This window comes from Astatotilapia calliptera, chromosome 20 (genome assembly GCF_964374335.1).
Source record: "Astatotilapia calliptera chromosome 20, fAstCal68.1, whole genome shotgun sequence".
Taxonomy (NCBI): Eukaryota; Metazoa; Chordata; class Actinopteri; order Cichliformes; family Cichlidae; genus Astatotilapia; species Astatotilapia calliptera.
Window position 1 is genome coordinate 28637752 of NC_137441.1, and position 20726 is coordinate 28658477.

Sequence of the window (20726 nt, forward strand, 5' to 3'; positions counted from 1 at the left end):
TTTGGGACCCTTCCCTTCTTCTTCTTTTTTTTTTTTTGGAAACATGCATGAGTAAGTACTGACTTTGCACTCCTGTAGCATCCCCGGACACATGATGCTTACTAGTGGGTGCATATTTAACTGCAGTGGGCTTCTAACTCAGTTGTGACAACCTACTCATGTAAGACTGTGTGATCCAGCTGTATTACTATCAATGATGGATATAACATCGTTCTCAAAAGTAAAGATGATTGTGCGAGGAGAACCTGCGTGGTTGCAAACAAGTACATTTGTTTAAAAGTCAGACGGTTACAAAAAAGAAGTTGGTTTATAACATTTTTGCGCAGGCATGTTTCCTTGCTCCCCGCAGCACCAAGAAGACTCTTCCTAGTGGGCGTGTTTAACTGGGGATTATTTTCACTACTTTTTGAGTGCTGACAAGTACAGCGTTAACTCCAGTGGGCTTCTAACAGCAGTCATGACATCCTACACATGTAAGACTGTGATTCAGCTGTGCGTGGAGCCAATCACAGGAGATGTTGAGAGGCTACAATGGGGAAAGACAGCATACACGATTTAAACAAATCATGAAAAAAAGTGCACGTACTGTAAAGAAAACAAAACAAAATTAAAAGGCTTAAAAAAAAAAAAAAATCCAAGTGACCGTTATTACTGGATGTCCACACAAGTAAATTTTTAAATAAATTTGAGTCACAGTGAGCATCTCAGAGGAAATGAAAATGATTTGATGGTGGTTGAGCACTAAACAGGCTACTGTGCAGATTTTATGAATCCAGTGGGAATTTTGCATATGTGTTTTGTGCGCAGAGTGAGAACATTTATATGCAAATATAAGTGAATAAGGCCCATTTTCTCTCATGTGCAAACATGACAATTGAAGCATTCCATTTTTCTTTTTAATGACTTGCATTTAAATTTTTCCGAGCACGGCCTCCATTTCAAGGTTCAAGGTTCTTTATTTGTCACATGCATAGTTATACAAGTATAACACACAGTGAAATGTAGCCTGACACGCTCCTCGACATGTGCAAAAATGGGGGGGGGGCTGTATTTAATATTTAATTGTGCACATAGTGAGGAATACCTCTAAACTTTATTTAATACAAACAAATTCAGGTATAAGAATATGCATAAATCAATTATGTGTGTACACACTGTTAGTAAATGATAAAAAAAAACTAAACAAAACTGGGTTTAAAGGGTTTTTGTGTGTGCGGCGTGTTTAGGGAGGCTGACGATGCCACAGAGGGAGACAGAGTCAGCGCTTCTTACGAAGCTATTAGAAAACAATGGCCTGGGGACTGGCTTCACTTGTCTCCTGTTTAAGCTGAAAATCAACAGGCCTGCAGAAGTGAATTGCATCATTTTGCATCTTGAGAACATCAGCGGCATCTGCAAGGTCCAAGCTGCATGCCACAGCTGCCGTTAGAAGCCTGCTTCAATGATGTAGCTGTCAGCGCTTAAAAAAATCTCTGCAGGTGCCCACATGGTTGCATGGATGCACATGTTCATATTCCAAAAACAAATGGTAATACTCCAAATATTCCAAATATTGAAGATGATGCTTCAAAGCAGAGATCAACTGCCGTGCCAAGTTATGAACGATGGATCAGCTCAGTAAAGACACAGAAAAGCAACAGCTTTAAAAAACACAAAGCGTAAACATATTTTTAATGTATTTGTTTTTGTTTTTTTTATTTATATTTCCTGATTGAAATGTATTGTAAGGTCATAATTTGTCATTCATCACATTACATGGCATGATGCACCAGGTCTACTACACCCATTTACAGGAGGAATACACGGAAACATACACAAGGTTTTACAATGGGGAAACAGGAAGTTTAGCTCATTGCACTTACAACAGTGAATGGAACACTTTGTACTCATTTTTAGGCTCTCCACCTTTTTCTGTATTTTATTTTCAACCTTTTACTTCATTCAATTGCATTATTTTATAATTATTTTAGTTTTTTTTACACACACATTTCCAATGTCCGCTTCACCCTCTCCCCATCTCCATAAAATCCCCCCCACCCACCCAAAAGTCACATGGAAGCCAGGATATTTTTCCCTTTTTTGATTTTGATGTTCTCATTTTACAAACACGACATGTATAGAAACTCTACACAGACCAATATGTTTATTTTTTCTCATATCCGAATACAACTTTTTTTTTAAATGAGTTTTAAACAGTCCGCATGAGCCAGCCACATACGCACAACGATGCATTTTGTCGTTTTATTGATCAAATCAACATCTGATCTTGTTCGTTATGTTCTCTCGTTGTTTTTATACACGAGTAGCACGAGTCTGGGCAGGGAGTTTCCGGCTTGCATACGCTCCAGCTTGTGTTGCCGTTTTTGGTGTGCAAACGCCTCTCTCGTGCCTCTCGTGCGCGCGTGTGTGTGTATGTTTGAGATTTACATGGCATTTACATGTTGTTGGTGTCTGTTTCGAAGCGGACTCTAGCCGGCTCTCGTGTGATATTTACACTGGAAAAAAAACACGACATGGCAACCTGTGAAGTGGGAGGTCAAAGGTCGAAGGGGTTTGTGTGGTCAAAAGGGGGTGGGGGGGAGTAGTAGGGTTGGGTTAGGGCGGGTGTCCAGGTCATGCACTTGTCCTTTTTTTTTTTTTTAACTTTAATGATTCATACAGGTAAAAGGTGACAATAAATGATCCCTGATGGTTTTACAGTGAAAGATGGACTCTCTCGTGGTTTCATTTGTTTCGGCATTTAGCTTCTTTTACAGCCTCTCACCCATGAGACATTTACACACACTATACATTTTATATATATATTTGTGTTTTAAAATCGATCTAGGGTCCTACTATACGCTCACTGTCTTCATGACCAACAGCAAGACCAGTGGTGACTGTTACTACACTATGCTCTGTACAAGCACTGCATGCTACCTTTTTTTGGTTGAGAGCACACACCCGCGGGAACGCACGCACGCACACACACACACAGTCTGGATTTCCCAAAAGCATTTTAAGCTGCATTTAAAGACAGCTCAAACAGAGACACTGTGTTTATAACTCTATGTGGCACTCTGTGGCACGTTCACGCCCAATTCAGATACAGATCAATGTCACAAAGGGTTAAAGGTCCAGATTGTCTGACTGTGCATAAATGCAGCTTTATTGCTGAGACGTTTCAGATTCAAAGACACGTCGCAGATGTGGTGGAAGAAACCTCTCGTTTAGCTTCACGTCTGTAAATCTGCCAGAGTTCTCTATCCAACTACTAGAGTTTTGTTCCAAACGGTCATTTGAAATAATATTCCTGCTCCTGGCATTGAGGAAAAACTCCAGATTTTTCTGTTTGGAGGAAGTCCCTACAGCAGATTTCATTCACGATTTGGAACACAACCCCTCAGAGTTCTGTGTATCTCTAATATTGTTTACATTTGTGCTTCAAACGCCATTGAAAAACCCAGCTGTGGCTTGGTTATTTTTGCCCACTGGTGATTGCTGTGGTCTGAACAGAAGTCCATTGCATTCCTGGTTATAGACGCACACCACGCAGAGTATAGACAGAGACCACGACTGGCTAGAGGGCAGTAACAGGATGGCTTTCTTCAATGACCAGTATATTAGTATAAAAGCCCTTGCTGCTATGCATATTTAAGTCACCTTCAGCGGCTGGAGCAAAAAAAGAAAAAGAAAAAAAGAAACCGCCACGAACACGTTTTCACAGTTCCTGGGATTTATGTGCTCCAAATATTACAGACTCTCTCTGACTGGCAGCAGCCACGATTTCACCGGTGTCGTAAGCGATCTGCTTTCACTGCGCCTGCACATACACACCCATTATTATCTGTTGTCTTCTGAACATCTCCGTTGCGATGCTGCCTTTAATGTGTGCTTTCCTGAGGCAAAAGTGATTGAGGATTGTTTTATTCAACATTTTATTGGATTTTTTTCTTTCTTTTCTTTTTTTTTTTTAAACAAACTTCCAAAAACATACGACATACTGTACAATAGTGGAAGTTGGTATTAACTTGGGTAACGTTAAACTCTCTCTCATATTGTTTGTTGAAGCCTTATCTTTTGTTGGTGAAGTCACCAATCCGACGGCAGCGTATCCGTGATCTCTGTTTGGGTTACACACACTTAATGTGCAACTTAGAATGAGGCTGAAGAACCGTGGTGAAAAAGCATATAGGCGACTTATGTACAAACACAGTTTCTCATCGATATATCTATAAATTTTAAACCTAAATCTCTCTTTTTCCTAATGCCAGCTCGCTTTCTATACCCGCTCCGTATGATAAAATAAACTCTTACATAGACGAATCATCTATAAATGATAAATGTTTCAGAAAATAAAAACAATATATACATATACTAGCTTCTTGTCAGGCCCTGCTCAAATAAGACTTCAAAGGTATTTATAGTTAAGGGATACTTTGATACTGCATAAACCAACTCTTTAAATCTGGATTTCAATAAATAGATTCTTTCATAACTTGCTCTAATAAGCTGCTACCAGTGCAAACCAAACATACACACACACACACGCACACACACGCACCCACACGTACGCAAACTCCCCTGTTTCACTGCTTAAATTCTGCTTTGAATAGTGTTTAACTTCATAGCCTACAACAGTTTCTTTTGTTAAATATAATCTATAGGTTTTGTAATAATTATACATCTGAACTTTAAATTGCTATGTCTATATCCTTTAATTTTTGGTGCTTCATTATCTGAAAAAAACAAAACTACAATTGCACATTAGGTAGCTAGCTAATAAGAATTCTGGGTCTGGTTATTAAATTAAAAAAGGGAGACCTTTTCTTCTTTACCCCTGAGCAGACACTTACCATTTTAGGGAATATATTGAAGTATATCATAATCTGTCTCTTATAATCTGTTAATTCTCTATTTTTCCTTTATGAAACTGGATTGCTTGGATGCGTTCATGACAACCGGGATTTTTGAGTCCCTGCTAAATAGTTTTCAAATATCTGCACCTGCTGCTCCTTCCATTTCAGCAATTTTTTTTTTTTTGGTTTGTGTTCATTGGTAAGCAGGTTTTGACTCTTCTCTATGTGAGCTACTGATTGGCTGGAAAAAAGAAAAGTCACTTTGTATAAAAATATGAAATTGCACACTTCATCAGCTTTGCCTAACATTTGATAGAGAACAGCCTGATGCATCTAACTCATCAAGCAGCATATTTTGTTCAAATCATAGGTGTAATTTCCCAGCTGCCATGAATACATCTTTGGTTGCAGAAAGGTACCCCAAACATTTAGGTTAACATGAAAAAAAAGAAAGATCCATCTTCAGATTTCCCTTACAATTAACCAGTTTCATACACAAATTCACAGAATCCTCTTATATTAATCTACCACAGATATCAAAACAAATGTGATATGCAAAAAAACACGTGTGACTTTCCCCCCCAATCTGTGTGTTTCACTTGCCTTTTCCTCTTCGTGATTTTCCAAATATGATTCATTGCATAGAACGACTGGAGATGAGAGGTCGCCTCTTCTGCCCACCATATTTGTCGTGATTAAACTCGTGGTTGTCTTGTTTTTTTCCAGGGGTTTTTTTTGTGTTCCTTTCCCCTCCACATTAGATGATGGTTGTTAAATACACGCATACAGAACCCGCACACACGTACAAACATTAGGAACAGAACGATATAGAGGTGACTGAGGTTTTCTGCGCCGGGACGCATGCGAAGGTTCCCAGCGAGTGTTCACACAGACAATATACAGCAGAAGTTGGTTGGTTCCATTTAGTTTTGCTGAGGGCCTCGCGATGATTGGCCTGACAGAGTACATTTTGAGTACCTTACCACAGACCCCACAATACACTGCAGGAGCAACAGCAGGGAGAACACTGACCTGAGAAGATTCCTTGACAGCTGGCAGTCTCAGAGAGAGGGTTTTTTTGGGGGGAGGGGGGTAGAGTTGTCGATGCCACCAACGATAGAAAGTTAAAGGTGGTGGGGGGGGAGGCAAGTGACTTTGTGTGACACAACCAAGTGTGTTAATTTCTGGTTCTTCAGTCACAATTCTTTTCCCTTTTTGACACCATTTAGAGTGTGCACATTTGACAGAGTGAAGGCGCATGCTGACAAAAACTCGAGTGCGAAGAGCTCGGATGAGCCTTTTCCAGCCTCCCTAAAAGGAGCGTTGAAGTGGCCGGAAGAATCGTCCTCGGGCACAAACAACTCCCCCTTCCCCTGACTCCCGACGGGAAATGACGTCAAGTTCAGCTCTGCCTCAGTGTGTGGACTGGTCTGCTTTTCGAGTGCCTCTGTGCTGCCCTGCAGTGCTTTTCGATCAGACTCCAGCTGGCTTATGTAGCAGTGTAACACTCCAAAACAGGTTACTGCCGGTCGGAGGGAAAGATCTGGGCGGACTTGTGGTGATCAGGCAAACTCCTGCTCTCTGGCACAGCAGTGTAAAGAGTGAATTTTGCGGTACTTTTAAGTCAGACATCGGTGGTAAGTTAGACAGATGGAGGCAACACATTTCTATTCCACCAACTCTTGAAATGACACATGATTGTGCTCTTTACTTCATCGCCTCTTGCCCTATTGCTTTTATAATTATTCACAATAAATAAAAAGTCAGGAAAAATCAAATGGAAGGGGGTAAAAAAAACAATAGAAAATGAAAAATAGAAATGAAAAATAATATCACAAAAAATTATCAAAACAATGTCAATTTAAAAAAATAGAAATTAATCTCTCTGTGGCCAGTGTTCCAGCTGATGTTACTACATAAAAAAAAACAAAGGATGTGACGGATGATGTGTTTACAGGATATCATAAAAAAGTATGCCACTGTTACCTGAAAATAAAACATGTAAAAATGATTAAGGCGATACTGGTAACCTGCAACATAAAACCAGGCAAATTAAAAAAAATAGATTAGAAAACTAAATAAATCAAAAGAAATCAACAAAAGTGACAACCACCTATGACAACACGAGCAGTATCCGAGAAACAAATTTTGCAGAGATTGCCACAAGCACTGCAGGCTAATATTGTCTTAATGGCTTTGCAATGGCTGGTTAAAAAATAAATAAATAAATAAATAATCCAACCATTTATAGCTTCATTCTACATAACGAACATAACAAACAACAACAAAAACCCAGTAAAAGTAAATGCTCCTCTTATTCCCGTGGCCGGATTCCTGTGTGTTGCTTCAGTAATCTCTCTTTTTCGTTACTGTTTATGTCGATGTGTTTCCAGTGTCTTTATGGCCTCTGTTAAGTAACGATGAACAGTGTAAGGTCTTGGATATAAAGTTCCATGCATTCCAAATTTCTACATTTTCCTTTCTTCTTTTCTTTTTTTTTTTTAAAATCCACTTCTTTAAAGACATGGCGTGGCGTGGATCGTTTGACGGGGACTGGAAAGAAAGAAGAATCGGCATTCAAGAAATGCAGAGAGGTGAGGAAGAGGGAACTGTTCCGATCTGGAATGTAGATAAAAACAGAGCAAACCGTGGAAAGAAATGCATGCCAACACGCTCCCTCTGTGTCGGCCAAGTCATTGTCATAGTCTTATTCATTCAGAGAGACGTTTCTGTTTCTTCATTTTGTCAGCAAACAAGAAGTCTTTAGTACCAGAAAAACCTGCAGTTCTCCAACGGTTTAATCCGTTTGCCCCACGCTTTCTTTACTTCGAAAAGAGACGGAAAAGAGGAGAGAGGGGAGTTTGGTTGATACTTTTCCTTGTTTTAGCAAAGGACTATGAATGCAAAGATTCCTGCATGCCACCAGCTTGGTAAAGCCAGCATTTCCTATACGCTGTTAGCGGGAATGAACATCAGCCCATGACAACAGAACTGCATCGCCCATATACACCAACCATATTTCCGTCCACTGATGTTAAATCTACATGGAGGGCCTGAGTTGGTTCCACGTGTCTCCCTCAGCTGTGGAGATCTCCAAGGAAAACCAAAAGCAAAGACCAATTTTAGCTCCCAGTTGCTCTTTTGGATTTGGAAGAACTGTGGGTTGGTTGGTTCAAGGACTCTGCAATATTCACATCTGCTTCTTTGGCTGGGACTGTCGGATGGATGAAGAGACTCCTTCAGAAGATGGATCCTGGCTTGGACTTTATCTAAAAAAAACAAAAAACAGAAAAGGAATTTTATCAAAATATAGAACACACCCCGTTTGGTCTGGTGTCTCTGTATGTATATGTTCATAAAAGTCTACTGTTAGATGCATTAGCAGTGGTGCATCATTTGCTACCGCACCAATATAACCCACTGTAACTTTGCTTCACCTTGTAAAGCTTATTTCTTTCACATATGTACAGAATAACCACTATTTACAACATCACAGCTGCTGTCCTTTTGACATAGAAGGCACAGAGGGGACAATGGATTGAGTCCAGATCTTTTGTGTGAACTATAGACAAGGATAAAGCAGAATAGTGTTTCCCTGTGGATATACATTTTTAAATGTTAAAGACACACAGACATTAAAGGAATTAGTCTACACATTTGTACTGATGTCCACTAGAGGGAGTGTTAGTCTAAGGAATAGACTGCCGGTCTTGCTTGTTGAACAGATGCACACAAACACACAAGCACATATTAACAGTGGATAGTAAGCACGCTCCCTTACTGTATGTCTGCACATTAGTGAAGCAGAGGATTCTCACGGAACAAAGCTAATAATACTGTAGCAATAATTTAATACTCAGTGATTTTGCTAAATAAAGTCATCATTCTCACCAATTTGTGCTTACAGTTTCTACGCATTTCACTTTTGCAATTAAATTTACGTCACACCTGTGAGATTGAGGTCTTTCATTGAGAAAAAAAAGAAGTAGTGCTGAGTCTTGCTCAAGAAATCCTGTTTTCATTCACTCAGAACTCTTTCCTGCTTCAGCCTTAAAAGTCAAAGCAAATAACAAAACACTCCAGTTTATATGTGCAGCACAATGTAATCAATTAAATGCAAAACTCCTGCATGTTCCAGGCAATCCCTTCTCATTTGCATGTTCAGAGGAGAGAGGAGTAGAGGGAAACAAGATATAAGCATCACAGATGCTCAAGCCACCTCAGCTGGTTCTTTTCACTGTGGAGGACTAGCGGCTCAACTCTGAGTCTTGACTGAATGGCCAACCTTCTCCCCCTTTGGCTAAGAAAGACCACAGCCACCCATTAGCGGAAACACATCTCTGCTTTTTGTATTCACGGTGGTGACCGACAGCTCGTGTCCGTAGATGAGGGTATTAGCATAGATCGACCGGCTTCACGTTCACATTCAGCTCTCTCTTCCCCACAACAGATCTGCATCACTGCAGACACCACACCAATCCATCTATCACTCTCACTGAGATCCTTCTACTGTGGGCAACAACTCCCCCTAACCTGGGGTGGGCACTACACTCTTTTCAGCCTGAGAACCACACCGAGGTGCTAATTCTCACTCTCGCACTCAGCTGCAAAGCGCTCCAACACAAGCTGGAGGTCACTCGGTTACATCGACAAATCTTCTGGTAGAGTCCAAAACCCAAAGGGAATGGGTTTGACTTATTACTGGCCAAAGAGGCCAGATACCACATACTCCTGAAGCACTCACCACATGAACCCCCGAGAGATGTGATTGATTGCCTTCCCTAGGTCTACAAAACACATGCAGGGTAGTTGGACGAACTCCCACACACCCTTAAATATCCTTAGGGGATGACTAGCTGGTCCAGTGTCCTGTGACCACAAAGAAAACTGCATTGTTTTCTCCTGAATCCAAGTCTGACTAACAGACAGATTCTCCTCTTCAGTACCCTGTTGAAGGTTTTTCCAAGGAGGCAGAAGAGTGTGAGCCCTCTCTAAATAGAGGGATCCCCTTCTTGAAAAGGGGATCCCTCTATTTAGATTCCCACCACAGTCTGCCAAACGAGAGGCAACAGCCCAGACCTCAATTCAGTGTTCCAGAAGCATGTCAATCAACAACATCCAGAACCTTAAGGAACTCAGGTGGAAAGTCATCCATCTGACAGGTATGGCCAAAAGAGGCTGTTTAACTATCTCAGTGCCCTCATCCCACTCATCCCCAAATTCAGCTTCCTCTGTAGAAGATATGTCAAGCATGGCAGGTTTTTAAGTAATGTTACCAAAACATAATGACTGGAGCATCTACATCATCTGCAAATCAGATTAGCATAACAACAAAGGTTTCGTGTTATTTGCAAAATGCAAAAAATGAACTCATGCAATCCATGAGATCCTTTTTGTAAGTGATAGTACCAATAAAAATGTATTTCCCTAAAAAGAAATGGTATCAAATGCATATTTGCACAATTACTGCCTTCCAGTTTTCTTTTCCACTGTGCCTGACCCAGATTAACTGCTCCAGCGTGCCATATATTTATATGTTTCCCAGCGCCAGACTTAATCTGTTCCAGTGAGCACAGGCACCCAAAGGGCTGGTACACAACTTGAACACACAAACAAGGACAGTGACTCACACAAAGATGTATTAGTACGAGCACACAAAGACACACTGACTGAGTAACTGGACAGAGGGAGGAGACAGAGAAATATTGTGGGATGAGGGGACACTATGTGGCCAAAGGTATCTACACACATATTTCTATTTTGGTCTGTTGACTGGTTGATGATCGCTTCAGTCCTTATTATTTCAGATCGGGAAATTTGAAGACTCAGGTTAAAAAGAAATCATATTTAAGAGAAAGTGAGTGGAAGGCCCTTTCTTGTGTCAACGTGGCAAACCAGAGGGCCACAAAGAAATGCTTCCATGCTCGTAGGAAACAAATAGTTTATATCATCAAGAACGTTTAGGCTGAAATGAAAGATTATCACGGACTCAAGCAAGTATCAGTGTGGCCAACCTATTTAGTGTTCTTGTGGCTCAATGGGAGCAAACCCCTGCAACCAGGCTCTTTCCAAAAGACTGGAAGCTGTTTAACCAAGACATGAATGCACATGGTTTTGTCATGAGATCGTAACATAGGATTTAAGTAGTTTTTGAGTCAATGGCAGCTATGGAAGTACATTTGACATATAGCAAAGAAAAAAAATGCAAGGATTAGATAGCAACAACTGGGAGAAAAGAAAAACAAGAAATCAATTATTATTATTTCTCCATGGGTGTTGGAAATTAGACAGAGCAGTAACAGAACAAGAAATAGGAGACTTCTACAGTTGATGGAGAGAAAAGAAAATATCTGGTAAAAAGAAAAGCAAAAATGGGAGCACGCACAGAGAAAAAAGGGACAAAAAAATGTCTGACAGCAGGAGTAAAATGACATACAGTGGGGCAAAAAAGTATTTAGTCAGCCACCGATTGTGCAAGTTCCCCCACCTAAAATGATGACAGAGGTCAGTAATTTGCACCAGAGGTACACTTCAACTGTGAGAGACAGAATGTGAAAAAAAAATCCATGAATCCACATGGAAGGATTTGTAAAGAATTTATTCGTAAATCAGGGTGGAAAATAAGTATTTGGTCAATAACAAAAATACAACTCAATACTTTGTAACATAACCTTTGTTGGCAATAACAGAGGTCAAACGTTTACTATAGGTCTTTACCAGGTTTGCACACACAGTAGCTGGTATTTTGGCCCATTCCTCCATGCAGATCTTCTCGAGAGCAGTGATGTTTTGGGGCTGTCGCCGAGCAACACGGACTTTCAACTCCCGTCACAGATTTTCTATGGGGTTGAGGTCTGGAGACTGGCTAGGCCACTCCAGGACTTTCAAATGCTTCTTACGGAGCCACTCCTTTGTTGCCCGGGCGGTGTGTTTTGGATCATTGTCATGCTGGAAGACCCAGCCTTGTTTCATCTTCAAAGTTCTCACTGATGGAAGGAGGTTTTGGCTCAAAATCTCACGATACATGGCCCCATTCATTCTGTCCTTAACACGGATCAGTCGTCCTGTCCCCTTGGCAGAAAAACAGCCCCATAGCATGATGTTTCCACCCCCATGCTTCACAGTAGGTATGGTGTTCTTGGGATGCAACTCACTATTCTTCTTCCTCCAAACACAACGAGTTGAGTTTATACCAAAAAGTTCTACTTTGGTTTCATCTGACCACATGACATTCTCCCAATCCTCTGCTGTATCATCCATGTGCTCTCTGGCAAACTTCAGACGGGCCTGGACATGCACTGGCTTCAGCAGCGGAACACGTCTGGCACTGCGGGATTTGATTCCCTGCCGTTGTAGTGTGTTACTGATGGTGACCTTTGTTACTTTGGTCCCAGCTCTCTGCAGGTCATTCACCAGGTCCCCCCGTGTGGTTCTGGGATCTTTGCTCACCGTTCTCGTGATCATTTTGACCCCACGGGATGAGATCTTGCGTGGAGCCCCAGATCGAGGGAGATTATCAGTGGTCTTGTATGTCTTCCATTTTCTGATGATTGCTCCCACAGTTGATTTTTTCACACCAAGCTGCTTGCCTATTGTAGATTCACTCTTCCCAGTCTGGTCCAGGTCTACAATACTTTTCCTGGTGTCCTTCGAAAGCTCTTTGGTCTTGGCCATGGCGGAGTTTGGAGTCTGACTGTTTGAGGCTGTGGACAGGTGTCTTTTATACAGATGATGAGTTCAAACAGGTGCCATTCATACAGGTAATGAGTGGGGGACAGAAAAGCTTCTTACAGAAGACGTTACAGGTCTGTGAGAGCCAGAGATTTTCCTTGTTTGAGGTGACCAAATACTTATTTTCCACCCTAATTTACGAATAAATTCTTTACAAATCCTACCATGTGAATTCATGGATTTTTTTTTCACATTCTGTCTCTCACAGTTGAAGTGTACCTCTGGTGCAAATTACTGACCTCTGTCATCATTTTAAGTGGGGGAACTTGCACAATCGGTGGCTGACTAAATACTTTTTTGCCCCTCTGTATAGAACTCCCTCTGCAGCATTTAGTCATGTGGTGTGTGGCTGCAGAGCACTTAGAAACACACAGACAATGTCTTCACAGACATCTTCAACATATCACTCATCCAGGCTGTCGTCCCCACATGTTTTAAAGCCACCACAATCATTCCGGTTCCAAAAAAGTCATCTCCCTCCTGCTTTAATGACTACCGTCCTGTTGCACTTACTCCCATCCTGATGAAGTGCTTCGAACGACTAGTCATGCAGCACATCAAGACTGTCCTGCCCCCCTCCCTGGACCCCTTCCAGTTTGCGTATCGGCCCAATCGCTCAACCGATGATGCCATCTCCACTGCACTCCACTCAGCACTCACACACCTGGACAAAAAAGATTCATATGTTCGAATGCTGTTCATAGACTTCAGTTCAGCATTCAACACTATAATCCCCCAACAGCTCACTCAAAAACTGGTCCAGCTGGGGCTCAACACCTCACTGTGCAACTGGCTGTTGGATTTCCTCACCGGAAGACCTCAAGCAGTACGGGTCGGCAGTAATACATCCAGCACCATCATTTTAAACACGGGGGCCCCGCAGGGATGTGTGCTGAGCCCCCTCCTCTTCACTCTGCTGACCCATGACTGCACTCCATCACACAGCTCCAACCTCTTCATCAAGTTTGCGGACGACACAACGGTGGTGGGTCTCATTAGCAACAGGGATGAGACCGACTACAGAAGTGAGGTGAGACGCCTGGCCACGTGGTGTGCTGACAACAATCTCTCTCTGAATGTGGAGAAGACGAAGGAGATTGTTGTGGACTTCAGGAGAATGCACACCCAACATGCTCCTCTGACCATTGACGGAGCGTCTGTGGAGAGAGTGAGCAGCACCAAGTTCTTGGGTGTGCACATCACAGAGGATCTCTCCTGGACGTACAACACCACAGCACTGGCCAAGAAATCACAGCAGCGTCTCTTCTTTCTCCGCAAACTAAGAAGAGCAGGAGCACCAGCCCCCATCATGTACACTTTCTACAGAGGCACCATCGAGAGCATCCTGTCGAGCTGCATCACTGTGTGGTTTGGAGCCTGCAATGCGTCCTGCCATAGAACCCTCCAACGCATAGTGAGAGCTGCAGAGAGGATCATTGGTGTCTCTCTCCCCTCCCTCCAGGACATTTACAGCACCCGTCTCACTAAAAAAGCCCTTTGCATAGCGGCTGATCCCACGCACCCAATGCAAAGCTTCTTCAAGCTGCTGCCGTCAGGGAGGAGACTGCGGAGTCTCCAGGCCAGGACCAGCAGACTGAAGGACAGCTTCATCCATCAGGCTGTCAGGAAGCTTAACTCCCTCCCGATTCTGCCCCCCTCTCCCCTCCTCTCCACCACGGTCTCACTGAACTCTGTCACACACACACACACACACACTCACTCTCTGACGCACTCACTGGCCTGCTCCAGTCACTTTGTGGAGCATTGGACTGCTTAAGCATTGGACCTCATAAGACTTTGTTGTTACACTATCTCTTACCGTACACTACAAAATCCCCATTTGCACTATTTGCCTATTTTGCACCACTATGCCTTCTTACTTGAATATTGTATATTGTATATTGCATAGCTTTTTTTTTTTGTTATACGTAAAATTGTATTGTATTTATTTAAATTTTTACTTTTTAATTATTTTATTTGCATTTTTCTAATCACTAGGGTTTGAGAGTAACGCAATTTCTATTCTGTGTATGTCCTGTACATGTGGCAGAATTGACAAATAAAGTTGACTTGACTTGACTTGACATGCATGCACAAAAAGTCTCACACGTATATGCAATCTATAGGCTCATTTTATTATCTTTTATGGCACACATGCAACACTGCACATACCCTGAGCAACAGTAGCAACATCAATGCCTGCCCATTACCCCAAGTTGCTACATCTGGTGAGAAATATTTACTTAAAAAATTGGATCGGTACTTATTTGATTATGAAAGGTACAAGGAGCTGGGATGGAGGTGGGTTGCAAAGTGGCTTGTAGACATGCAATTTTGAGCAGAGCAGATCAATTCATAAAGCATTTCTATGTGACATTCTCTCACTGGATGTGTGAAAGCGGGTCAGGCGAGCCATCAGCTACTTACACTTCAACTGTAGCATGTAACTCGACTTTGTGGTCTACCTAAATTAACCCTATGATTTTATATTTGGTAATGTAAGTTTATGCATATAAATACATGGTTAAAGTTAGAGAGAGAAGTGTGGTTACAATATAAAAAAGCCATAAAAAGCAGATGCCATTATTTAACCAAAACTACAATATCCCTCTAATATAGTTTTAATATTTTTTTAACTAAATTGTTTCCATCAGTGGACTAACAAACAGAACTGTGACAGTAACTCTGGCTGGAATAGTGCAGTCGTATAAAGTTATTCAGTAATGTGATTAATATGTGATCTAAAAACAGATGTCTGAAATTTATACACAACACATACTTACTGTTTAAAACACTTTAAGTACTTTTTCACTTACAACTATTGGTATAATTGATTTATATTTAGGTAGTGAGGTTGTTGCACCTTCTGACTTTTGTGATGTTGTCATCAAAGTATATATAAAAAACTCCCAAAATATACCTTGGCCTTTTTTAGATTCTGACGTGCAGTCATTGTGCAATGTCATCAAAACAAAGGAAAAAGATCAAGTATTTAGGCAAACATCTCATTTTATTAGTCTCACTGTCTCACACTGAGCGTTCATCAAAGACAAACACTGATAACGGTTTAGCTAAATTTCGGAGCTTTAGCTCTCTTTGGTTCATTGAGCAACAAAATGAGCTGCCAACCGTATTTGGATCCTATTTGGAGTTTGATGTTTTGTTGCCATTTCATAAATCAGTGCAACAGTTTTAGAACTGGCAGCTTTCAAGGTGCAATCCAAAATAAACCAACTGGTTTTAAGCTTTTTGAGAAACAGACAACGCGCAGATAATCTCCACATGACAAAGGCTGTATTATGGACGCGACAATTTACAGATGTACACATTTTTGCTTTTTGTGTGTGTGTGATAATTATCGTTATTATCACAACAGTGACTGACATACCACAAAACACTTGAGGAACTTGAGAATCTGAAAAGAAACATTTTACAGGGAGGCTTTCCACGGATGAAAAGATCTTGATGGATCAGTTAGGTAAAGTAAAAAGTAACTCACTGTCTGGCGTGTCAGAGAGAGCGGTGTATTCTCTCTTCCAGTGCGTGCACAAGCTGGTAACATGAAGCATCCAGAGGATTTCAGTCCTTGTTGGCTGCAAGAGGAAGCAGGAGTATTTTAGGCATCTTACAAAGTACATTATATTGTATGTACAGGGATTTTTTTTAGTCTTTGCACATTTGTCACACTTACATGTTTTAGATCATGAAATAAATTGTAATATCAGACAATGTTAACATGAGTTAGAGAGGTCAAATGCACTGCAATTTCAGAAAACACCAGCAAAAAGTTTAAGCTTTGTGAGTGTTGAGTACTCACCAGTTTGCTCAGCTCTCCTCTCTGTTCCCCGCTCTCTCTCTCTCCTTTCTCTCTCTCTTTTAGTAAAATAAAAGCAGGGGGAACGCAACAGGTTTTTCTGGTATGAGGCCTCATGGCTGTTTGAATAGTCCTGCAAACACACAAATATTCACTTTGAAAAGTCAGCATATCAAATTGCTAGTGCTACAAAAAGCAGTACATTAGCTTACAAATCATTCAGGGGGAGAAATTATGCACCGGTGTCTGCAGTACATTCATCCTTTAAAAAAATCCTTTTTGTGTAAAGGCCCAGTAAGCACAATTAAAGGTATTTACAAAACCTGCTCATCACTGTCTTATTTATTTATCATGGTTCTGCAAATTCAAAATGACTTGAATTTGCTTTTATGTCTCAAGTCAAGAAATCATTTTAAAACAAATACTATCTCTTCCAAATCAGTTGTCTCAAGTCTACAGCTCCGGTGGTCGTAGTGAGCGCAGCATATGTACATTCAGCTGATAACCTGCTGCGTACACAAACAGCCTGTGTGATGCAAAACTGTGGGTCATAGTAGCAATTAGCTGTCATTGTCACTGTTAAATTCTCACCCTGCTTTCACAGAGCAGCAAGAGGACCAAATATAAATTAGCACTAACACAATGACACTGAGACACAGACACACTGCTCACACACTGATTCATGAACACACTGGCTGTTCTGTGTAAAACCATTTTAAGCCGCCCACTCCCCACAGCCTGCAAGAGTCAACACATAACATGCTCCAGCTAGCTGTCAAAATCCCACCAGACTTTGAACTAGCAGCATCTCGCAGAGTTATTTTTATACCTAATGTCTGAGATGCACTCGTCCACTGAAGACAAGGAGAAATCTTTCCAGGTCTTTGTACATGAATCACTGACCAAAAATACAACTGCTGTCTGATTGTGTTGTACTATGACAATCAAGAAAAGCGTGCTATTTTTGTTATTCTTTTTTTCTGTCTGTGCTTTTTATAAAATAAACTGTGCAGCGACAGGACAATAAATGAAAGAGAAATTCTATTATTTACATATTTTATACATTATCTGCTGTATCTTATGGATGCGTGTCTTTGTAAAGAGCATGTAGGAATGAATAGGAGCAAAAAAAAGGGAAAAAATACCTTAATCTTAGCACCTCAGAAGAAAGAGGTGAACTTCTTGCCAAAACCAGAGATCGCTGGAGGAAAGTGGACAAAAACGGAGAGTTAGATGAATGTTGCAGATTTCTCTGTGGGTTATTGAGCAATAAAGTAAAATTGAGTTGTAAAAGTTTCTTTTTTCTAACAGTTATTTATACTTTATTATCCTTTTTATCGTAATCAGTTCAGTACTAGATTACAACCAATTTTATGTTTAATGCGCTCTCTCTGTTTTCTGCTGATTCATTGGCGTTACCTTCTCCCAGTTTGCCAGCCTGCTCCGCGGCTCCTCCAGGCAGGATCTTAGAAAACATGCCTTCTCCTTCCATGCCCGGTTGACCTGCTGCAGCACTGCCAATACCACCAGGTCTAGGAGCAGCTTTGGAGCCTGGACAGAAATACAGCGAGTGGAAGAAAGGGAGAGGATGATGGGATGTGGGAGAGGAAACATGGCCAGAGACGAAAATACGGAAGAAGACTGAGTAGAGGAGGAATCTATATTTGTCCAGATTTCATATTCGGTGGCACCTGTTAGCAAATATGAATTTTATGATGGGATCTGGTGTCCGGTGTTGTGTGTCTATTTACCGAGCTTTAAAAATTAGGGCAGTAGAAGAACTGCATCGCTCATCAGTTGCCCTGTTGAGTTTTTTCTGCCCTTTAAGTTTGCTGATTTATTTGATTTATTTGCTTGCCTGCAGCCGTTCTTTGGTCATTAGGTCCCCTCGGATAGACCTACATAGGCTTCCTGTTTGCTGATTTCCTTCCTTAAGAAAAATTTGCTTCATCCCATTTTCAGCTGGATCTTCTATCTACTCATTCGTTGAGATGTTTAAATAATTGATTTTCCAACAAAATGGCAATTTCACTAAAATATTAATTAGCCTTTGATGTTCTGTCCCAAAACAGCACCAATCCAGGTGCTATTTTTAATTCTTCTTCTTTCGGTTTCCCTTTTACGGGTCACCACAGCGGATTATCAGCCTATCCTCCATCTCACCCTATCCTTATCATACTGTTCTTTCACATCAACATGTCCTTCCTTCCTGCATCCATGAATCTTCTACGTGATCGTCCCGTATATCCACTATCCCTCCTCTGCACATGTCCAAACCATCTTGCTCAACCTGAGCTGTCCCTCTGATGTACTTGTCCCTCCTGATTAGTCCCAATGAAAATCTTAGCATATTCAGATCTGCCACTCCAACTCGGCCTCCTGTCTTTGTATCCAAGCTACTGTCTCCAAACCACAGATCATAGCAGGTCATAGTGGCTCCACCCACTTTCTATTGCTTTGGCTGGTTGACCCCAGGTATTTAAACTCTTTCACCTTCACTACCTCTACTCCTGGAATCTTCACATCACAACGCTATATTGTGTCTTGCTTCTTCTGGCTTCCAGTCTCCTCTACAGTGTGCGCCTCCACATCTACACACTCTTCTTCCTGCTCCCTACTCTCACTACAAATCACAGTGTCATCAGCAAACATGACTCCAGTGTCAGCTCATCTGTTAAGCTGTCCATCACCACTTCATTATAATGTTTTGTAAGGTTATTTCTAAAAAAGAAAAATGTGAATTTTCTGAATTTAAAGTTGAGCAATTAGATTCACATGATTGGACTAAAAATTAATGATTAAAAATGAAGAATGTTTTTAAAAAATCTTTCATGTCCCTCGATTTATCCATGTATGAAACAAGTTAGATTAGCTGCTCTCCCTTTAAGGTCATCCTCTCTTCAGTATAAAGACAGAAGGAAAACAACTGTCTGTAACCAAGTTTTAAGGGCAGCGACCTCAAACTAATGATCGATTCAGTATTGATTCATTTTAATAGAAAGTTACTAAAAATGTTAGAAAGGGGTAAAAAAGCATAGATATTATTTTGCGAGATGAAGATTAACACAAATACTACTATACTATTACCTAACTAACACATTATGTCGTGACTTGGCATATTCATGAGGAATTACTGCCATGAAGTGAAAGCCCTCCTGTGTGTTTTTCCACTGTTGGATTAGCTGCAGATTAATCTCAGATTAGATGAAAGAGTGCGCAGTGGTTACATAATTCAGACATAGTGGGAAGCAGTTGGCAAGTTGTGGAATTTTGGGATTCTGTGTGTTTTGTGTGTGTGATGAGTGTACAGTACCTATGCCTGTGAGCGGGGGCTGGGCAGTCTTTGAGGCCAAGACAGGTGCTGCTTTTGCTCCAATAGCTGTTGCTGGAGGTGTGTCGATCTTGGGCTGGAGGCAGAAAGAGATGGAGAGAGGGGGAGAGAAAAGGGTCAAAGTTCATCCATTTAGAAATACTGACATCCCATGTTTACCTTCTTTTCACTGCAAAAAGGTTGGAAGTAGAAGACAGTCAGGGAAAAATGTCTGTCATGTATTCACATCGCTGGTGGCAGACAGGAATTGGAGGAATGTGGGATTTAGTTCTGTTTACTCGAATAAAACTTGAATGAAAGAGTGAGACAATACGAGATAAAAAGAGAAGAAGACAGCTGAAGTGATAGATAAGAGACGGAGAGACAGAAGCAAGACTGGAGAGAAAGCTGCTCCCTTATTGTGTTGTATTGTGACAGCTCACTGAATGATGACTGACTGAATGATGACTTTCAACACTGTCAAGTGTCAGTCTGAGGGTTTTCTCTTGAAAAAGATGGAATCTCTTCTGTTAAGTGGGGTTGATTCACAAACCCAGAAGAAGAAAAAAGTGAAAAAACATATCTACAGAGTCAATGCACCCTGACATTGGTTGTTAAAGTCCCTGGAGCCCTCCTGGGGGAAAAGAACACTCTTTTGTACTAATTTGAACTGTCCCCTTTTTAAGGGGACAAATGGACTAAAACCACACACTGGAGCTTTTTCTTTAACTTCTCACCCTTACACACTGATCAGACATAACATTATGACCAATGACAGGTAAATACTAATAACTAATAACTATCGCTTCATCATGGGGCTTGTTAATATTAGGGTGCAGGTGAGCATTTTGTCTTCAAAGTTGACGCGTTAGAAGCAGGAAAAAACGGCAAGAGTAAGGATTTGAATGAATTTAACAAGAGAGAAAATGTGATGGCTAGACGACCAAGTCAAAGCATCTCCACAGCTGCAGCTCCTGTGGGGTTGTTCCGGTCTGCAGTGGTCAGTATCTATCAGAAGTGGTCACAGGAAGGG

General features: G+C 41.2%; 1 protein-coding gene across 2 annotated transcripts in view; it reads right to left on the reverse strand.

The window, feature by feature from the left end:
- Nucleotides 1-15: 15 nt before the first annotated feature.
- bsna (bassoon presynaptic cytomatrix protein a) overlaps nt 16-20726 on the reverse strand; it is a 93404-nt gene continuing 72693 nt past the window's right edge. For both annotated transcript variants that reach the window (XM_026154698.2, XM_080295428.1), the window contains exons 10-15: nt 19697-19790; nt 17803-17934; nt 17529-17584; nt 16387-16516; nt 16069-16162; nt 16-8107 (exon numbers count right to left, since the gene is read on the reverse strand). In XM_026154698.2, the coding sequence (XP_026010483.2) occupies nt 17544-17584; nt 17803-17934; nt 19697-19790 (267 nt within the window). In that variant the 3' untranslated portion in view covers nt 16-8107; nt 16069-16162; nt 16387-16516; nt 17529-17543. The remainder of the gene's footprint in view (nt 8108-16068; nt 16163-16386; nt 16517-17528; nt 17585-17802; nt 17935-19696; nt 19791-20726) is intronic.